This window comes from Mastigoproctus giganteus, chromosome 12 (assembly GCF_048544385.1).
Source record: "Mastigoproctus giganteus isolate SK-2022 chromosome 12, ASM4854438v1, whole genome shotgun sequence".
NCBI lineage: Eukaryota > Metazoa > Arthropoda > Arachnida > Uropygi > Thelyphonidae > Mastigoproctus > Mastigoproctus giganteus.
This window is the reverse complement of record NC_143586.1, coordinates 113,146,578-113,167,248: the sequence shown is the minus strand read 5'-3', so window position 1 is coordinate 113,167,248 and position 20,671 is coordinate 113,146,578. Positions and strand designations below refer to the sequence as shown.

At 39.6% G+C, this 20,671-nt stretch overlaps 1 protein-coding gene across 1 annotated transcript in view; it reads right to left on the bottom strand.

Annotated features, from left to right (window-relative positions):
- The window catches only part of LOC150077348 (cholinephosphotransferase 1-like), a 246,098-nt gene that overhangs the window by 181,564 nt on the left and 43,863 nt on the right, over nt 1–20,671 (bottom strand). Inside the window, exon 3 of the mRNA XM_090386825.1 lies at nt 17,665–17,806. Coding sequence (XP_090242951.1) covers nt 17,665–17,806 — 142 coding nt within the window. The remainder of the gene's footprint in view (nt 1–17,664; nt 17,807–20,671) is intronic.

Sequence of the window (20,671 nt, the reverse complement as noted above, 5' to 3'; positions counted from 1 at the left end):
GAAACTGCAATAGGTGGCTATTTTTATTGTAATGGTCTTCCTTGCCCAATCCATGCTCAAAATGAGTGTTGAAGTCACCTAATACTATAGTTCTGACATCACTCCTGGAGGAGATAAGAATGGGTTCAAGTACCCTCTCAAGTTCTTTTAAGGTGTTCATTTTAACAGGTGGTGGTAGGTAGATTCCTACCAATTGCACCGTTATGTTACCAACTTTGGCTTTGATGTAAATGCCCTCAATATCTTCTAGAGAGATGATGTCAGAGATGACAATTTTATGGTGCAGTAAAATCATTACTCCTCCCCCCTTTCTTGTTTTCCCTATCTCTTCTAATAATTTGAAAGTTTGAGGGACAAATTTCTGAGTGAACCCAGATATCAGAATCAGCTTGGCTAACCTCTATTTTAAATTTGTTAAGCTTCTCAATGATACTTCTACAATTTTGATAGTATATATTTATGAAGACACTGTTGTCTTTGTCTCTGCCATGAGCATTATTGTTCAATGACTGCTATCTAGTGTGGTTGCTTTCAGCCTGTCCAGGACCATTATTTTTATATAAGGTGTTTCCTGTGATTGGTCTGTAGATCTTATGTTTTCTGAACCTAAATGCCTGAACTGTGACCCCATCAGGGAAGTTATGTTTGGATGCCATTAGTTCTATATCCTTTTGATCAAAACTGATCTTAAAGGAGGAATATATTTCAGGATGAAGTGACTTCATTTTCTCAGCTGTTATGTTAATGTTGATTTTTCTCTTAAAGTAGCACTCTAGGTCAGCCTCCTCCATGGAGGGTGCCAGCCTGGAGACATGCCATGAGATCTTTTTAGGAACCACTACTAGGTTTCCTCTATCCCCTTTACCAATGAATCTTATTTTGCTATCATTGGTGTTATTGAGAGAGATAATTTCAGTAGTAGCCTTAACCTGGTGTGTTATCATACCATCATTGCCTGTTCCTGTCTCATTTCCCTTTTCAGTGAGTTTGTCCTTGTTTTGTCCTTAATATTAGAAATATTAAGAAATCCAGCATCAGAAGTGTTCCTGGTGTGAATAGGTTGTGAATGTTCATCCTTAGCCTTGTTATTGTGTCTGGGTTGGTTTTTAGGCCCCTTTGAGGTTGGGGCTGTTGCTAGACTATGGTGAGTGTGCACTTTATTGCTAGATTTAACAGAATTCTCGATTTGCGATGTCTGTTTTAGATTCCTCAAAGGAAGAAAAGAAGAACCATCATTCTGAGAGGAGTGCCCGGGGTCGGATTTGATAGCTTTGTTTGCCAGTTCTGATTTATTCTTGCTCTTGGGGATGGCTCCTAGAGTTATATCAAATGCAGTCTGGGTTTGCTTGTTCACTGTCCGTGATGAGGCCTCATTGTGAGTTTGGGTTGCAACCGAGTTTTTATTGCTGCTGCTGTGGTTGTACTCAGTGTTGGTTTCTTTATGTGAGTACATCTTCATCTGTGCTTGTGAATTCATACTTGATTTAAATTGGGGGTTGCCCAGGGTTGAGTTGCTGGATTGCTTGGCTAAGGTTGGCTCCTTGTTTGTATTCCTTTCACTGTCATTTTTTGCTTGGTAGGAATTGGAACGTGTATCCTGCAGTGCGCTGACCGAGCATGAAAGGTCTATTATGCTCTTGTTAAGGTTACTGAGCTCTTTATTGATATTGTTGTTTTGATTGGCAAGGCTTGTTTTGAGCTCATTAATTGCCAAGCTTTAGAGGGATTCCGAACGGTGTGAATTTTCATCTATGAGAGTTGGAGCTTCATAGCTGTTGTACCTCTGTTCCAGATCCTTGTGTGAGGGGAACAGCAAAGCCCTAGGAGAGCCCTGATCACAAGATTTCATCAATTTTATTAGGGTTGTAATATGTTCGGTTAGGAACTCATTCCCATTCTTCAATTGGTGAAATCCCTTTTCCAACGATTGTTTTAATTTAGAAATTTCAGTGTCAAAATGTCTGGTTTGGGCCTGCAGCATGTTTTTGAGTGTCTTCCCTATCTGCTGGATTCTCAAATCATTGTTTGGCGCTTCCTCCACACCCGAGCCTATGTCATCAAAGTCATCAAAGTCCAGGTCGGGAAAGGGGGGTAAATAAGCGGTTTCAATTTCCTTTATCACTTGTTTTGGACTTAGTTTTATCTCCACTGGAATGTCAGTCGGTGAATTCATAATATTGGCGCCGTCGCAGGTTTTGCACAGATGATTTAACGTTGGCACGCATCTGCTGCAGTAAAGTTTACTGCAGATGAAGCAGGACGTTAAATTAGGTTTTGTATCCATGCAGTAATTACATAAAGTAATATACTGCGGACTGCCTTAGCCTGCGAGATTAAACCATTCATCCGACGTTTCGTTAACGTCATTGCATTCTGCCGCGGTTGCACCAGGGCATGTGCTTCCGCCCTGACATCTAGTTTCACAGTCAGTCGCCGCCATCTTCGTTGGCTTCGTAACGCTGCAATGTAGCCAAACGCGTGTAAAAAAGCAAAATTACGGTGAAAGCTGTTAACTCTCCGAGAAATTGATATGCACTTCTTTTGGATAAAAGTTTTCACTCAAATTCTACAGTACAGTTTATCGGAAAATACTGATACGAGAGGTACTATTTCTCGTGCACGTTTCCTGGGTGTACTCTTCAGCCTTGTTGACGTTTTCCACTTTAGGCAGCCGCCAGTATTCAAGCACGTACCGTAGTTAGAGAAACCATCTTGGTATGTAAGACGTAAAAAGCGTACCTGTTTGAGGAGAATGCCAGTGAATAGTATTTCTCTTCAAGCGAAGGTAGATTGCTTACGCTTACATAAGACAATAAAACAACATTAAGTATCGAAAGATCAGTACAAATACTCAGGCTCCGCTGATACCAGAGGTACTAATTTCTTGTACACGTTTCCTGTATGTCCGCTTCCGCGTGGATGACATCTGTCGCCTTAGGCAGCCATCATTCTGTCAAGCACGTAACGTCGAACGAGAAACCATCTTAATTTGTAAGAGAAAAAGCGAATACCTGTTTGAGGAGAGTGCCCGTGGATATACTTTCACTTCCTGCGAAGGCAGATGGATTGTATAAGACCATTAAGCACAATTAATTACAAATAAATCACTATTTTGACAGCACCAAAATCTAAGGAAATCTAAGGAAGTGCATCCAAATTGATGTGGGTGGACAATGCAATGCAATGCAATGTTGAGTCTATTTTGTGTGACATAAGCACTGGGAAAGGAAAAATGAGAGTAGGTGTGTGTTATAGGCCTAATGAATCTGATGAGTATAATGAGCAATTGTGCAGAGAAATAGAGTGGGCCAGTAAATTAGTGTCTTATAATGGGGGATTTTAATTTCCCAGATATTGACTGTAATTTGTGGGTTGGTCACGCACACACTAGCAAGGCTTTTGTGGATTTATTGGATGATTGTTTTTAAAAAGCAGCATATTCGGGAGGCAATTAAAAGGAGTAATGCTCTTGATCTGATTATTGGTAGTGATTTTTCATGCATCAAGAATCTGCAGATGTAACCAAGTTACAAAGGAGGTTAGCCAGGTGAAGGCAGATTACGAGAAATCTTTGGCAATGGATGCAAAGAAAAACAGCAAAGAGTTCTTATGAAAAGTATGTAAAACCTTTGTACATAGTACTATGTAAAACCTATGTAAACTCTAGAAGGAAGGGGATGAATCAGATTGGTCACTTGATATCAATGGTTCAACTGTTGATGATCCTGCTCAGGTAGCTAAAAACTAAATGAATATTTTGCATGAATATTCACACATGAGGAGTGATTCAGGGAGGGGAAAGCCAGAGGTATATTCAACCCTGACAGTAAGCTAGATAATCTTGTAATAACTGAGAGTAAAATGGAGGAGAAATTGAAGGTAAACACAAGAAAGGCACCTGGGGGGGGTCGGGAATCTATCCAGTTATATTAAAGGAGGCGGCAAAGGAAGTAAGCAAACCCTTAGCCATAATTATAAGAGTTTCCCTGGACTCAGAGGAAGGTACCCATGGACTGGAGATGTGTAAATTTGACCCCAATCCGCAAAGGAGGATCAAAGGGAGACACAAGTAATTACAGACCTGTTAGTTTAACTTCTGTTCCAGAGAAATTAATGAAGGCACTGGTTAAAGAAACATTGCAGGATCATCTAGACAAGACTTCATTTATAGCTCGGACACAGCATGGGTTTGCGAAGGAGAAGTTTTATCTGACTAATGTGATTGGATACTATGATGTAGTAACAAAGGAACTGGATGCAAAGAATAACTTTGATATCATATATTTGGATCTTAGAAAAGCCTTTGATACTGTTGCACATGGAAGACTGCTGCACAAATTGGAGCAGTGTGGCATTGAAAGCAAATTACTGCTATGGATAAACAGATGGTTGAGATGGTTGAGAAGATGGAGAGTGGTAATCAATGGACACTGATCTTCGTGGACTAATATTATTACAGGAGTCCCTCAAGGTTCAGTGTTGGGTCCATTCCTTTTTCTGTATTTATAAATGATACTGATGATGGTATATCAGGCTTAATGTCCAAGTTTGCAGACGATACAAAGGTTGGCAGGGTTGTTAATGACACTAATGACAGTACACTGCTGCAACAGGATCTAGAAAAGTTGAACAGATGGGCTGAGAGGTGGCAAATGAAGTTTAACATTGACGAATGTAAAGTACTACATTTGGGAAGCAGTAATCCCAGAGTAACGTATCAACTCTGTGGTACCACACAGACATTGGTAGAGAATGAAAAGGACCTGTGGGTAATTTTGCAGGTAGATATGAAGTTTTCTGAGCAGTGCAGACGGTCTGTAAGAGTAACTCATGGAGTCTTGTCAATGACATACAGGAATTTTTCTAGCAGGGATAAGGAGGTGATTATCCCCTTGTATAAGGCAATGGTCAGGCCACACTTTGAGTACTGTATACAGGTCTGGAGGCCTCATTTTAAGAAGGATGTAGAGCTGTTGGAAAGAGTACAGAGAAGGGCAACAAGATTATTGAATGGAACAAAGTGTTGCTGTTACGAAGAAAGGCTTAAATTTTGCAAATTACAGTGTCTGGAGATTAGGCATCTGCGAGGTGATCTGATTGAGTTGTTGTTGTTGTTGTTGTTCTGGAGGCTTAATGGCACATAAGCTGCTAAGGCTATAATGTGCCTGATTGAGTTGTATAAAGCCTTGATTGGTTTGAGCATGCTCAATGCGGATTTATGCCCTCTCAATGCCTGAGAGGGCATAAATTCAAATTGAGGAAAGATGGTTGTAGGATAGATGTACGTAAGTTTGCCTTTAGCCAGCAGGTGGTTGATTGGTGGAACAAACTTCCATCTGTCGTTATAGAAGTTGATAGCTTAAATAGATTCAAAGCAGAACTTGACAAACATTTGGAGCGAATAGATGGGTGACAAAGGGTTTTTTTTTTTTTTTTTTTTTTCCCCCCGGCTGATTCTATATAAGCTTGCTTTCTTCCATCATGTGCCTTTGCTAATCCTAATGCTAATGATTTTTGTTCCATCTAGAGAAATACCATTCTATGTTTAGGCCCTAATGGACGTCAGATGAACCAATCAGACTTGTGGCAGAGAAAGAAAAATGCATGCGATGCATATAAATATAGGAGACAACTATGCGTTCTGATGGGCATCTATGAGAGCTTGAGGTTGGGTAAATGCCCTGAAAGTAATTAATAAGAGAGCTGGGCAGCTTAGAGCTGCCCAGCTCAATGATAGAGCTCACTCCTGTGCATCAGGCACCACAGAGGCAATCTCCATGGCAGAATGTGCTAGTCCCAAAGGAAATAGTTATTGTTGGTGACGCTATTGTCAGGGAGACGGGGAATATACTATACAAGAAGGATAGGTGGAACAGGACCAGGGTATGTCTGCCATGGGCAAAAGCTGATGACGTTGTAGAGCAGATATCATCTTTTCAGGGCACAAAAAGTGATATTGTTGTACACATTGTAACTAATAACATTAAGAGTAAGAGATCTACTCAACATATACAGGTCAATGTTGAAAAAACGTCACGAATTAGGGTTGAATGTGAAAGTGTCTGCAATTCTGCCCAGACATGATAGGAGTGAGTATATGATGAAAGCCCTGTCAATCAATTCGGCGCTGGAGAGATTGTGCAAGGCTCAAGGGGTAGAATTTTTAAGCCTGGACTGCACTTGTTGACAAGAGAGACTGATTCTACAGGGATTGGATAAACTTAAATAGAAAGGGTGCAAGAATATTTGCTGATGCTATCGAGGCAGTGTTAGGTGGGTCGGAAAACTGCTAGCGTGGGGGGATACACAAACTAAAAGGTTAACAATTTTAGAGGCAAAAGTGATTCTTTCACTTCTTCTATTAGAATGGGCAGCAGATTGGAAAGCAAGGTAATGGAGATTTCCAGGACTGTTGGGAGTCATAGTGTAACCAGTAAATACATGAGCTGTGTTAGGATGGCTAGGAGCAAGAACAGGTGCATGTATACTTGCATGTACGCCAATGCTAGGAGTATAGTTAATAAATTTGATGAGTTTGAAGTGCTAGTTAAGACATGTGAGGAATTATTAAGGTTTGAAAATGGCAGAAGGTTATCAAATTGTAGCAGGATACTTAATGATTTTGTAATAACAGAGAGCAAAGTGGAAGAGAAATTGTCGAAGTTAAACGTAAGAAAAGCACCTGGGGTGGATGGGATCTATCCAGTTATATTAAAGGAGGCAGCAAAGCAACTAAGCAAACCCTTTGCCATAATTATGAGAGCGTCCTTGGACTCAGGGGAGGTTCCCACGGACTGGAGATGTGCAAATGTATGGCCAATTCACAAAGGGGGATCGAAGGGTGACACGAGTAATTACAGACCAGTTAGTTTAACTTCTGTTCCGGGTAAAATAATGGAGTCGCTGGTTAAAGATGCATTGCAGGATCATCTAGACAAGACTGCAGCAATAATTCAGACACAGCATGGGTTTGTTAAGGGAAAGTCTTGTCTGGCAAATTTGATAGGATATTATGATGTGGTTACAAAGGAACTGGATGCAAAAAATAATTTTGATATCATATATTTGGATTTCAGGAAAGCTTTTGACCCTGTTGTGCATGGAAGACTATTGTACAAATTGGAGCAGAATGGTATTAAGGGTAAGTTGCTACAATGGATAAAGGATGGCTCTTCTTGGGCTAATGTTATTAGTGGAGTCCCACAGGGTTCAGTGTTGGGTCCACTGTTGTTTTGTACATTTATCAATGATATTGATGAAGGTATATCAGGCTTAGTGTTTAAGTTTGCAGATGATACAAAGGTTGGAAGGGTTGTTAATGACAGTAATGGCAGTGTGCTAGTGCAACAGGATCTAGATAATTTGGGCAGATGGGCTAAGAAGTGGCAACTGAAGTTTAACCTTGACAAATGCAAAGTACTGCATATGGGTAGAAGTAACCCCAGAGAAACGTACCAACTGTGTGGTACTACACTTAAGGTGGTAGAAAATGAAAAAGACCTGGGAATAATTGTGCAGGCAGATATGAAGTTTTCTGAGCAATGCAGACAGGCTGCCAGGGCAGGTCACGGGGTTTTGTCAATGATATATAGGAATTTTGCTAGCAGGGAAAAGGAGGTGATTATCTCTCTGTATAAGGCAATGGTCAGGCCATGCCTTGAGTGCTGCGTACAGGTCTGGAGGCCTCATTTTAGGAAGGTCGTAGATTTACTTGAGCGTGTACAGAGAAGGGCAACAAGATTGGTGAGGGGAATGAAGGGATCCTCTTATCAAGAGAGGCTTGATTTCTGCAAATTGCAGTGGCTGGAGACTAGGCACCTGCACGGTGATCTGATTGAGGTGTATAAGGCCTTGAATGGGTTCAGCACGCTGAATTCTGATGGGATCCTTCCACTTGTTCAGATTACGAACCTAAGGGGGCATAAATTCAAATTAAGAAAGGACAGATGTAGAATAGATGTGCGGAAATTTGCCTTTAGCCAGTGGGTGGGTAATTGCTGGAACAAACTTCCATCTGTCATTGTGGAAGTTGATAGGTTGAATAAATTTAAGGAGGAACTGGACAGGCAGCATTTGGAGGGAATGGTCTGTTTTTTTTTTTTTTTTTTTTGGCTGATGCTGCATAAGCTCATACCTTTGCTTTCTTGCATCACATGCCACTACTACTACTACTACATCGAAGGCAGATATTTTTGGGATATCAGAGATATCAAAGATATAGGCAGTGCAGAATTAAAATCTGGGGTGTATAGGAAGGACAGACAGGATATAGGAAGGGAGGAGGGGTTATGCTCTTAGTTAAGAAACACAAAATCTAAGGAAGCACATCCAATTAATGCTGGTAGACAATGCAGTGTTGAGTCTGTATGGTGTGAAATAAGCAATGGAAAAGGAAAAATGAGAGTAGGTGTGTGTGCTATAGGCCTAATGAATCTGATGAGTATAATGAGAAATTGTGCAGAGAAATAGAGTGGGCCAGTATATCAGAATGTCTTATAATGGGAGATTTTAACTTTCCAGACAATGACTGGAACTTATGGTTTGCACACTCGCACACTAGCAAGACTTTTGTGGATTTATTGGATGACTGTTTTCTACAGCTACATGTTCGAGAGGCAACCAGAGGGAGTAATATTCTTGATCTGATTATCAGTAGTGATTCTTCATGCACTAAGAATCTGCAGATAAAGGAACCACTGGGCGACAGTGATCAATGTATTGATGTGGGAATTATTTAAAGATGTAACTACCATCAGAGCTAAAGGGAAGGGCTTTTGCTTTTGTAACGGTGACTACAGAGGTCTCAGACAGTTTTTAAATTCTGTACAGTGGAATCAACTGATGATGTTACCAACAGTGAATTCTAAATGGGAAGCCTTCAGGGACTTAATTTTGGAGGCTACTAGCCTTTTTATTCCAAATAAGAAATACTGTTCAAGGTTTAGGCCTAAATGGATGTCAGATGAATTAATGAGGCTAGTGGCAGAGAAGAAGAATGTATGGGATGCATACATTCAGGTGACACAGAAGCCTATGTCAGGTATAAACTAGTCTGTAATCAAGTCACAAAGGAAGTTAGGCAGGCGAAGGCAGATTACGAGAAATCCTTGCAAAGGATGCAAAGAAAAACAGCAAAGAGTTCTTTACTTATATAAACTCTAAAAGGAATGAGGTAAATAGGATTGATCCACTTTATATCAATGGCTTGACTGTAGATAATCATTCTCAGATAGCTGCCAAACTAAATGAGTATTTTGCATCTACATTCACGCATGAGGAGTTATTCCAGGATGGCAGGGCCAGATGTTTATCAAACTCTAACAGGGAGTTAAATGATTTTGTAATAATTAAGAGCAAAGTGGTGGTTAAATTGTTGAAGTTAAATATAAGAAAGGCAACTGGGGTAGATGGGATATATCCAGTTATATTAAAGGAGTTGGCAAAAGCAGTAAGCACACGCTTAACCATAATTATGAGAGCAACCTTAGACTCAGGGGAAATCCCCACTGTCTGGAGATGTGCAAATGTGTTTCCAATTCACAAAGGGTAATCAAAAGGTGACAAAAGAAATTACAGACCTGTCAGTTTCACACTTCTGTTCCTGGGAAAATAATAGCATCACTGGTGAAAGAAGCATTGCAGGATCATCTAGACAAGACAGCAGTAATAATTTAGACAGAATGGGTTCGTTAAGTGGAAGTCTTGTCTGACCAATTTGATTGGATACTATCAGTTGGTCACAAAGGGACTGGATGCAAAAAGTAATTTTGATATCATATACTTGAATTTTAGGAAAGCTTTTGATACTGTTGCACATAGAAGACTACTGTACAAATTGGAACAGTATGGCATTAATAGCAAGTTGCTACAATGGATAAAAGTATGGCTGAGTGGGTGAAGACAAAGTAGCAATCAATGGACACTGCTCTTAGTGGACTAATGTTATTAGTGGTGTCCCTCAGGGTTCTGTGTTGGATCTGTTGTTGTTTTTTTGTATTTATCAATGATATTGATGAAGGTATATCAAGCTTAATATCAAAGTTTGCAGATGATACAAAGGTTGGTAGGGTTGTTAATAACAGTAATGACAGTATGCTGCTGCAACAGAATCTGGAGAAGTTGGGCAAATGGGCTTAAAAGTCGAAACTGAAGTTAACATTGACAAATGCAAAGTACTGCATATGGGTAGCAGTAACCAGAGAGAAATGTACCAATTGTCGTCACTCAGGGTAGTGGAGAATGAAAGACTTTGGGGTTATTGTGGAGTCAGATATGAAGTTTTCTGAGCAGTGTAGACAGGCTGTCAGAGTAGATCACGGGGTCTTGTCAATGACATACAGGAATTTTACAAGTAGGGATAAGGTGATTATCCCCTTGTATAAAGCAATGGTTAGGCCACACCTTGAGTACTGCCTACAGGTATGGAAGCCTCATTTTAGAAAGGATGTAGAGTTGCTAGAATGAGTACAGAGAAACGCAACAAGGCTGGTGAGAGGAACAAAGGGGGGGGGTGCTCTTACGAAGAAAGGCTTGAGTTCTGCAAATTGCTGTCTGGAGACTAGGCGATCTGATTGAGGTGGATAAGGCCTTGAATGGATTGAGCAGGCTCAATGCTGATGGGATTCTTTCTCTTGCTCAGATTACAAGCTTGAGGGAACATAGATTGAAACTGAGGAAAGACAGTTGCAGAATACATTGTGCGGAAATTTGCCTTAAGCCAGCGGGTAGTTGATTGCTGGAACACACTTCCACCTCTTGCTGTGGAAGTTGATAGCTTAAATAAATTCAAGGAGGAAATGGACAACCGTTTAGAGGTAAAGGATGTGTGAAATGTTTTTTTTTTTTTTTTTTTGGCTGATGCTCTATAAGCTTGCTTTCTTACATTGTGTGCCTCTACTAATGCTAAAAGAGTCAAGGTAGGCCAAAGAATTAAGAGTCAAGGTAGGCCAATTGACCCAGAACCAAAAAGGTAATAGGAGTAAGAAATTGATTGGCAAGGTGAAAAGCATCATCAAGTGAGATAGCATCCACATGAGACCAAAAATCAGAGAACACAGGAATACTTGGACACACTGAAACTAAACCTTGCACTCAGCAAGAGACTATGCCAATACAGGGATGGTTCCCAGAGGAAAATAAACAACTGAATCTTCGATGTGCACCAAAGAGCCTTCTATATGCATCTCGGAGAAGACGGGGAAAAAAAAGGAAATGGACCACCCGAGCAGAAGACAATTGATGAGTTCTGGGGTAACATATGGAGCAGTAAAGTAAGACATAACAGCCGAGCCCCCTGAACAGAACTAGAATGGAAGAAAACCGAGGATGTACAAGAGATGTTGGAAGAAGAGGTAAAGTGGTAAACATTAAGAGTTAGTACCATGATATACTTTTAATACCAACACATATGCAAGGCAAAATTTTTTACTTTTATCCAGCAGTATACAGCAGACTCTCGACTTACCAGGATCGCATTAACTGGGACACTTCAAGGTTCCAATTTAAAAAAAAAAAAAAAAAAAAAAACAACAACCAGAAATCATAAAATTAGTAATACAGATGTTTTGCAATTCATAAATAAGCAACAAGAAGCAGTGTTATAAGTCGTCATTGGGAAATTAATGTACCTATTAACCTACAACCCCCACTGTCTTCACACCAGTCGCTCAAAAAAAAAAAAAAAAAAGCTGTGTTTAGTTTGTTTTAGTGTATTGCGTCGATTTAGTTCCTTCGCATTGCATAAAGCCAAGTTTTGTTTCGTTATGTCGAAATTTTAATTTTTTTTTTGTTTAGAAATCGCAAAAATGACGGTTAACCGCAAAACTTGGTCCTTGAGGTTGTCACAGACATTCTCTCAGATATACCAGACAAGCTGTACTTGCTACCTGGGAGTCTAAAACGCTGATGGAACTGATATTCGGGTGACACTCAAGTCAAGTGGACCCAATTTCGGCGAAGTCTGGACGGTCTGTGACAGCCAAATCCTCTGCTTGCACCTTCGCGATGGTGGGACTGTTAGTAATCCTGGGTATAACCCCCATGCACAAGTACATGGTGGGTGACCACCCAGGTGTGAACCAACGTAAGCAGGGGTCGAGGTGTGGCGCCCACACCACATGGACGAACGCCGCCCCTCTATGTTACCAGGCAGTACTATGTGGAAGATGACTCTCAACAACCGGTGAAATACCACCACTTTGCTTATTGGAGGCTTGAAGTGGTGGAACCCATGTTTAGTCTCTAGAGCTAAGTTCTGGTCAACCCTTCCCTATCTCTTCCATCATGCAGTATGATTGATGACTTTTGAGGTTATGATGAACGTCGTGGCGAGATCCAGTATTCCTTACATTTCGAGGGTACAGCTCTAAAACGGTTTTCGCAGGCCGGCCGCTAGTTAGTACACTGGACCGGACCTATTGGTAACTCTCTAGGAGGCTTCCGGATCAGCTAGTGTATAATCTTGCTACCTCTACTCTGCCAGATAGTAACTGGAGGGAGTCCGAGTAGTGTGTATGCGGGGGGCATTGTCGAGGCCACGTTATGTCAAGGATCTGGGTATATTCTTACCACATGTACGCCATATCCAAAAATTTCATTACTTCATACAGCATGTCCCACCCACTTTTTCTTACTATTGAATACACCATGAATTGTCAAACTTATAGAGCAAGCTTATTTGCGAAAAGATCTAAACCTCCCAAGGCCTTCCTAATTCATTTCACAAATATACGTGGTCTCAATTCTAATCTCAACGATGTCCATTTCCACTTGCAGTCTGCCAAACCTCATGTACTTTTTTTACAGAATCTCAGTTATCGGTTGATTCAACTACTGCTCATCTCAGATGCCCAAATTATTCGCTGTATGATTCCTTTCGCCTCAAAGGTGGTACTTGTGCATATGTCCGTTCTGATATTCCCTGTCAGAGACTTGGCAATTTGGAATCTCCTCTCTTTGATCTTCTCTGGCTTAAAATCTCTCTACCTCATTGTGTCAAATTCATCTGTTGTCTCTACCTTTCTCCCAACTCGACTAATCACTTGGAGCACTTTGACTTCCTCTCGTTGCAACTTGACTTTCTCCAGTCCAACTCCCCTAACAGTGAGGTAATTTTCCTTGGTGATTTTAATGTTCACAACCCCAGCTGGCTTCCGTTTTCTAGTCACACTGACCCAGCAGGTCGAGATACTGAGGCTTTTGCAATTACTAATGACCTAGCACACATTGTTCATTTACCTACAAGAATACCGGACAATCCTAATCATACAGCCAATACGCTTGATCTTTTTCTCACAAACAACCCTTCTAAGTACACGGTCGAAGTGAGAGCTCCTTTAGGCACTTCAGATCACAACTTGGTGATTGTCTCTTCTCCAATGGAACCTTTATCTCATGGCTATTCCCAACCTCGTGTTGTTTGGCATTACAAGAATGCAAAATGGGATGACCTGCGAGACTTCTTTTCTTCTTTTCCTTGGTCGGATTACTGTTTCAAAAGTTCTGATGTCAATGTTTGCTCAGATCGTGTCAGTGAAATTATTCTTGCAGGAATGGAATCCTTTATCCCACACTCCACTTTAAAATCTCGTCCTTTATCTAAACCTTGATTTTCCAATAAATGTGCTAAGGCTGTCCAAGAGAAGAATGTTGCATATCGTAATTGGCTTGTTTCTAATTCTTCAGTTTCATTTTCTGCCTACACCAAAGCTCGCAACAATTGTAAAGCAGTTATTAATCAGTCCAAAGTAGAGTTTGAACAGGCTAAGAGTAGAAAACTTGCTTCTTGCCCTAATGGTAGCCGAGCATTCTGGTCTCTTGCCAAAGCTATTGGCCGCAAATTTTGCCCATCTCTGCTCCCACCTCTGTCCAAACCAGATGGTTCTGTTGTCACTTCAGCCAAGGATAAAGCTGACCTGCTAGCATCCCATTTTTCTTCCAGCTCATGTATTAATGATCTTGGTAAAACACCTCCCACCATTCCCAACACACTCCATTCAATGCCTCCTGTGGTCTTCCGTCAAAAGGATATCAGAAGGATTTTGATGAATCTCGATGCTAAGAAAGCTCCAGGTCCTGATGGTATTTCTCCACTTGTTCTCAAAACCTGTGCTCCTGAACTTACTCCTATTCTTTGCCGCCTTTTTTCACTTTCTTATTCTAAAGGTGTTTTATCTTCTGCTTGGAAATTTGCTTATATCCAGCCAGTTCCTAAAAAGGGTGACAAATCCCTCCCATCCAATTATCGTCCCATTGCAATTACTTCTACTCTTTCTAAAGTAATGGAGAAATCAATTAACCGCCAACTCTTAAACTACCTAGAAACCTTCCATCTGATCAACGATCACCAGTATGGATTCGGTCAGTGTCGATCCACTGGTGATATTCTGGCTTATGTTACCCATTTATGGACTAATTCGATGGAAAGGTTCGGTGAAACACAAGTAGTTGCTCTTGACATCTCAAAGGCTTTTGATCGTGTTTGGCATAAAGGTCTTCTAAATAAGCTTCCATCTTATGGTTTGCCAATTGTGTTTAGTAATTGGTTATCCAGTTTTCTCTCTGATCGCTCACTGAGGGTGATGGTTGATGGCTCTCTGCCTTCTAACTTCTCCACTAATGCCGGTGTCCCCCAAGGTTCAGTTCTTTCCCCCACTCTTTTCCTCTTGTATATCAATGACCTTCTTCCATTGACTGGAAATCCTATCCATAGTTTTGCCGATGATAGCACATTGCATTCAACTTTCCATTTTGAGAAACCTTGTCCTGCTCAATCAGCTTCAACTTCTCGAAAATCTGCTACCAATTCCTTAAATGCCGATCTTCGGGTAATTCTCCAGTAGAAGAATTAGAAGAGTTGAAATCAGCTAACCAACAGTTTTAGAAGAGTTGAAATCAGCTAACCAACTTAGCTGATTTCAACTCTTCTAAAACTCAGTCTTGTCTTATATCTCGCAAAAAGGATTCTTCTGCTCCTATGCTTATCTTTAGTGACACTCCAATTTCTAGGCAAAAGGATATATCTCTTTTGGGGATTACCCTGACTTCTAATCTCTCTTGGCACAAGCACATTACAAATATTGCTTCCTCTGCATCTAAAAAACTTGGTTTTCTCTTTCGCTCTCGGCGTTACTTTTCTTCCAAACAGCTGCTCACTCTGTATAAATCGCAAATCCGCCCTGCCATGGAATATTGTTTCCACATCTGGGGTGGTGCTCCCAAAACCTCTCTCAGGCTTCTTGATTCCATTCAGAAGAGGGCAGTTAGGTTAATTAATGATTCATCTCTAACAGAGTCTCTCCACTCGCTGTCTCATAGACGCACTGTTTCTGCTGCATGCCTCTTCTACAGATACTTCCATGGGCACTGTTCTTCTGAATTAGCTTCTATATTTCCCGCTCTCTCTTTCAAAACAGTCTGAGCACGTGCCGCCACCAGCCAACATCCATTTACTGTACAACTTCAAACCCACAGAACCAACTTTTCATCTTCCTCATTTATTCATTCAACTGCCGTTTTCTGGAACAACCTTCCTTCATACGTATTTCCTGAAAATTACAATCTACAGAAGTTCAAGTCCAATGTCAACAAATATCTTCTTTCGTCTTCTCAGTCTCCAACCCAAGCACAGTACTAAGTACTATAGGTTCTAATACCTCTCGTGTTTGGGGTTCACATAAAAAAAAAAAAAAAAAAAGAATTGTGCTGCTTTCGATTAAACAAAAACTTGAAATTATTCAGAAGTTTAATGAACCATTTTAACCCCAGGGGCTCACATTTGGTGAGTAAGAGCTTGGCATACCCAGGGTCCTGAGCTGGATATCATCATTCTTCTTTTTCTTGAAGTCAAAAGTAGTTGATTTTCTACTACTTTTGACTCTCTCTCTCTCTCAGGAATTTTTTTTTTTTTTGGCTGGTGTAGCATGACTCAAGCTTCCTTGAACCATGCAGCTAATAATAATAATGTTTGTGACCAAACTTTACGCGGCATCATAAAAAATAAAGGGACGCGTCGGATTGGACAAGCGAGTAGTGCATGATAAGGTTTTTCGTTTTTTATCTTTTACCATATTTTTTACATAGGTTGCTGAGCGTTTTTCAATACAGTAAGTCCCAGATTTACGTAACTTCGGACTTATGTAAATTTTTTTTCACTCTACTTTTTTTTTTTAAAGGATTGTAAAATTTAAAACAGTAAAAAAATATATATAATAAGCAATCAATAACAACGTTCACGACACGCACAAATTGCACAAGTGAGATATGGAGCAACAAGCTTAAAAATAGGAATGAAGAGAAGATTCTGAACATTTCGATTCCAAGATTTCATGGAAGGGGAAACACATTTCACCATAATAACGTAAAAACTCACTGAATTCCAGCTATCAGTCTTATTGAAAATGCAATAAGATTGATACCTGTTTATAGTGAATTGCACTAACAGAAAAGCCCAATAACACGGAAAGTGCAAATTGTTTTTATTGTTTTATGGCAGTGACCTCCAGAATTGTGCTTTAGTAAAATGTGATCTCTCATGGGGTGATAACAGTGAATTTTTGCCTTAACCCTGTGAAGTTCTTTACAGGAAATTTCATTTTGACCATTATCATGGTGCCGACTAAGAGAATAGGTGACAGCAGCCAAGGAAAGTGACCAAGTTGGATCAGAAAATTAAAATAAGGATGTATGAAAATGGCCAAACATTAACAAGTATCGCACAGAATTCAGATTTGTCAGTGGCAACGGTGAACACAATAATAAAGGACAAAGAGAGAATATGAGAAGCGGTAAGGGGATTGGTACCAATGAAGTCAACCTATAATAACCAAGACTACAAAATACATATCAGTTTTTACAGTACAATAACATGCGTTTTTTCTTCATTTTGTTTTCTTTTCTTATGTACCACTCTGGCTACTTCACCGCTGTGCCCAGATAAAGTTTTTAATTAAACTAATTAAAAATACAGTATATAACTATTTTACTTCGTTCTTCCAAGGATATTATGTGGTTTTTGTAATTCTGGCATATCACGGATATAGTAGCAATATTTTATTAGTCATTCCCGAGTCACGTAAAAAGTCCTGGAACGTATCTCTTACGTATGTCAGGGACTTACTCTAGTTTTGGATTAACCAGGAAATCGATTATCCAGGATTTTCTTTCTACCATCTATCCCGGGAAATCGAAAGTCTACTGTACTACTGTTCTGTGAGCATCTTGTTAATACCAACACAAACAAAGCAACATATATAAATGTTCATTAATTATTTACAAGGTCTGTAATTAGTGAAAAGGTAGACAAGAAGGTGATCTTTTATTCTGCTGAGGGATGATATATCTGTACTAATGTTCCCTTAAAGAAGAAATCAAGCTTTAAAAATTGTCTTAATGCAAATTGTAACAGAAGAAAAGATCTAAATGGAAATTAAGGAATTCTCCCGTGAAGAAACTTCCAATTTCAAGTGTGGAAATCAGCACTATAAATTAGTCACATAATTTCATCATGTGTCAAGTTAGGTGGTACAGGAACACACCAAAAGTTCTTTAGTTTGTTCTTGGCCACATATATCTTATTATAAGATAATTATATTTTTTTGACTTAGGCAGTTAGAACCTATTATAAAAGCACATATTACTTGTTAAACTGTAAAGTAATAAACTTACTTGTTAAACTGTAAAGTACCCGACAAGTATGTCTGCCAATGAGCACAATAAAAAAGTATTACAGCCATCATACACTGGAAAAACATCCATGACTCATATTTTCCCAACTGAACAGCAATGCATACCTGTAGTGATATGAATACTGCAATAAAAAAAAAAGCCACTGTTTAATCGTCATAGCCACTGTACATCAGCCAAATCATTTTAAATTTTAAACAAAAAAAAAAACAGTTTTCAATAAAGAATGAGACAATTTAGATAATGGGAAATGATGTGAGCAACAATTGTGACACACAGGTCTGCTTGTCACTGCATCGTTGTGTTGGTTATTTGGTTAATGGCAAGTGAAAGGCTTGGCAGAGTCCACAATATTGTCGTTGTTATTTGGTTTTTAGGAGCATTAGCAACTAAGGCCATATTGCTCCAGGGATATGCGGTGGTCATTCCCTGACCGTTCCACATCCTCCATATTTGGTGGTCATGGGCTCGAACCCCGGTCAAATCAAGAAGCGCGTGCTATGCACTGCCGCTCCTGCCCACCTGGCTACGGAGGTAACTGGCAGAGTTCACACTGCATGGGGTCTTGTGGGAGATGGTGGAAAATAGTATCACAAATATCACAGTAGATAAAACATCTTTAAAAACAATTCATTGAACTGAAATACAAAATATAATAAACAAAATGATATACATTTTTCTGATCCCCCACCCTGAGAAATCCTCATTTCGCAAAGGACCTCATGATTTTCTATTCCTCTGAATCATATTACAAGAGGTATACACAGTTCACCACAACACTGCTGTTTGTTGGTTTCAGATTTAATGAACAATAAATAATTGGCTATGTTAGTCAATAACTAACATAGACAGTTATTATAGTCATAGCTGCCAACTTTTAATTAAAAAAAAAAATTCTGGAAATCAGTTAATTAATTGTAAGCAGACGGAATCTAGAAGATTTTTGGGCTAAGGTAAAGAAAGCCTGCACGAGAAGCATGCAAAAGTTCAATGAAATTTAAGGGTAAAAGTACCTTGTCGTAACGGCATTTGTATTGTTGCTCGCTCAGTAAACAGACGCTGGGTGTTATCGGTCTGGAGTAGCTTTGCTTACCTCTTTTGGAGCTCCTCCTAATATAACCAGAGAGATTTCTTCAGCCCCAGGTGCCTTATTTAGCTTCAACAATTTCCCTTCCACTTTTTTTCTCAATTATCACAAAATCGTTTAGCTCCAAGTTATAACTTATTATACTTCTAAAGTATAACAAGTTATAATTTGCATCTACATTCACCATGTGAAGATATCTTAAGATTTCTTCACATGGTGAATGTAGATGCAAAATATTTATTCAGTTTGTCAGTAACCCAAACCATGTTGTACTTACTGTTAGTTTCTGTGTACCCTGGCAATTTTAATAAAGCCAAGCATTTTTCTTTTCTGCAACTGTTCTCATCAGTTCATCTGACATCTATTTAGCTCCAAACTTTGAACAACACCTCTGTTTAGGAGCTCCTATGATTCCCTGAGTGCACCCCATTTATAAATTATCTAAGACAATTCTAGTCATCTTTACAAAAGCAAAATTCCTATCCTTTACTTTTGACAGTAGTTATACTTGATAGTAGTCATATTTTAAGTAAATTTCACTTCAATATAATATGTTGCCACCCACCCTAGTGGTTTCTTTATTTAGATATTCTTAAGGCATGAAGTCACTGCAGTTATAAGATCCACATTATTGATTTCTCTTGTTTGCCTCTCTAACATGCTGCTGCTGTTCAAAATTTCTGAATATTTTCAGAAAAGTTTTAGTCAATATCAGGAAAGTTAAGATACCCATCAGAAGAAATTCTGATTTACTGGCTCACTCTATTTGTCTATATAGTTCATCATTACATTCATCACAGTCATTCAGCCTATATAACATACTCCTACTTTCATTTTTGTTTTCTCTGTGCTTTGTAAAAATGTCTTCATTTTTACTTTTTATTCGCCTTTGAGAGCAGTCACCGCTCAAAGACACCCTATACTTTTGCCACTACTATATTTGTAGAACAACATCCACTTCCTGTGAAAGCTGTTTTTTTTTTTTTGCTCTAGCACTCGCTCATTGACGCCGCACTAGGGAAAAAAATAGCAGTTGAAACAATATTCCACTGTAATGGGTCCGGTTGGATCACAGCAAGAGACCATCACTCGATCGGATCGGATGAACATCGTGCATGTAATATTTATAAAAACGGTAAGAAAGTATGTGACTTTCGTCGAGGAAAAGAGAGTAACGTTAGTAAAAAACATACTTTTTAGTGTAATCTGAACCAGGTATCTACAGGGTGCTTGTTGTTTGAAGATTCTTTGTGTAGGAGTGGACGAACTTGATGTCTAGTAACCTCTGCTGGGCAGTCTGGGGTTGCAGCCCTCATGCAGATATGAAGTTCCCCTTGCTCCTCATAAATCCCATTTTTGGCTGTATCAGATCTCCTAGATGACAGTCCCTAGTTTTCCTTCTCTCTGCAAAATTGACCTGTGAACCAATACAAGTTCGGGGAACTAAAAAAGGGGACCTTATATATATGGAGATGGGAGAAGGAAATGGGGTTGTCGATGTGTTGGTAGTCTTTGTTGTTGGAGTTGTTGCGGAGAAGGTCATCGTCCAAGAAGATGATAGTACGTGTACGGAGAGAGAGAGATTGGCCGACGAGAAGTAGACGTCTGAAGAGTAGATGTGATTGCGGTTATCCTGAATTGTAAACCCCAGAGCATAATGAAGAGTTTTCGGGTAAGTCCACCCTAATTTCTTAATAGTTAACCGGATGAAACTGTTAGACAATGACTTACCCCTTTCTTACTGATGCCACTAGCGGACATCCCTCCTCCTAGCCATACACTATGATAAATGTATATTTTATGTATCATCAACACGATCCACTATTGAGTGTATTACTATCAACATTGTTAAACTTACATGTCTACTTTACACTGGTAGTTAAATACTTGGACAGTGAGATG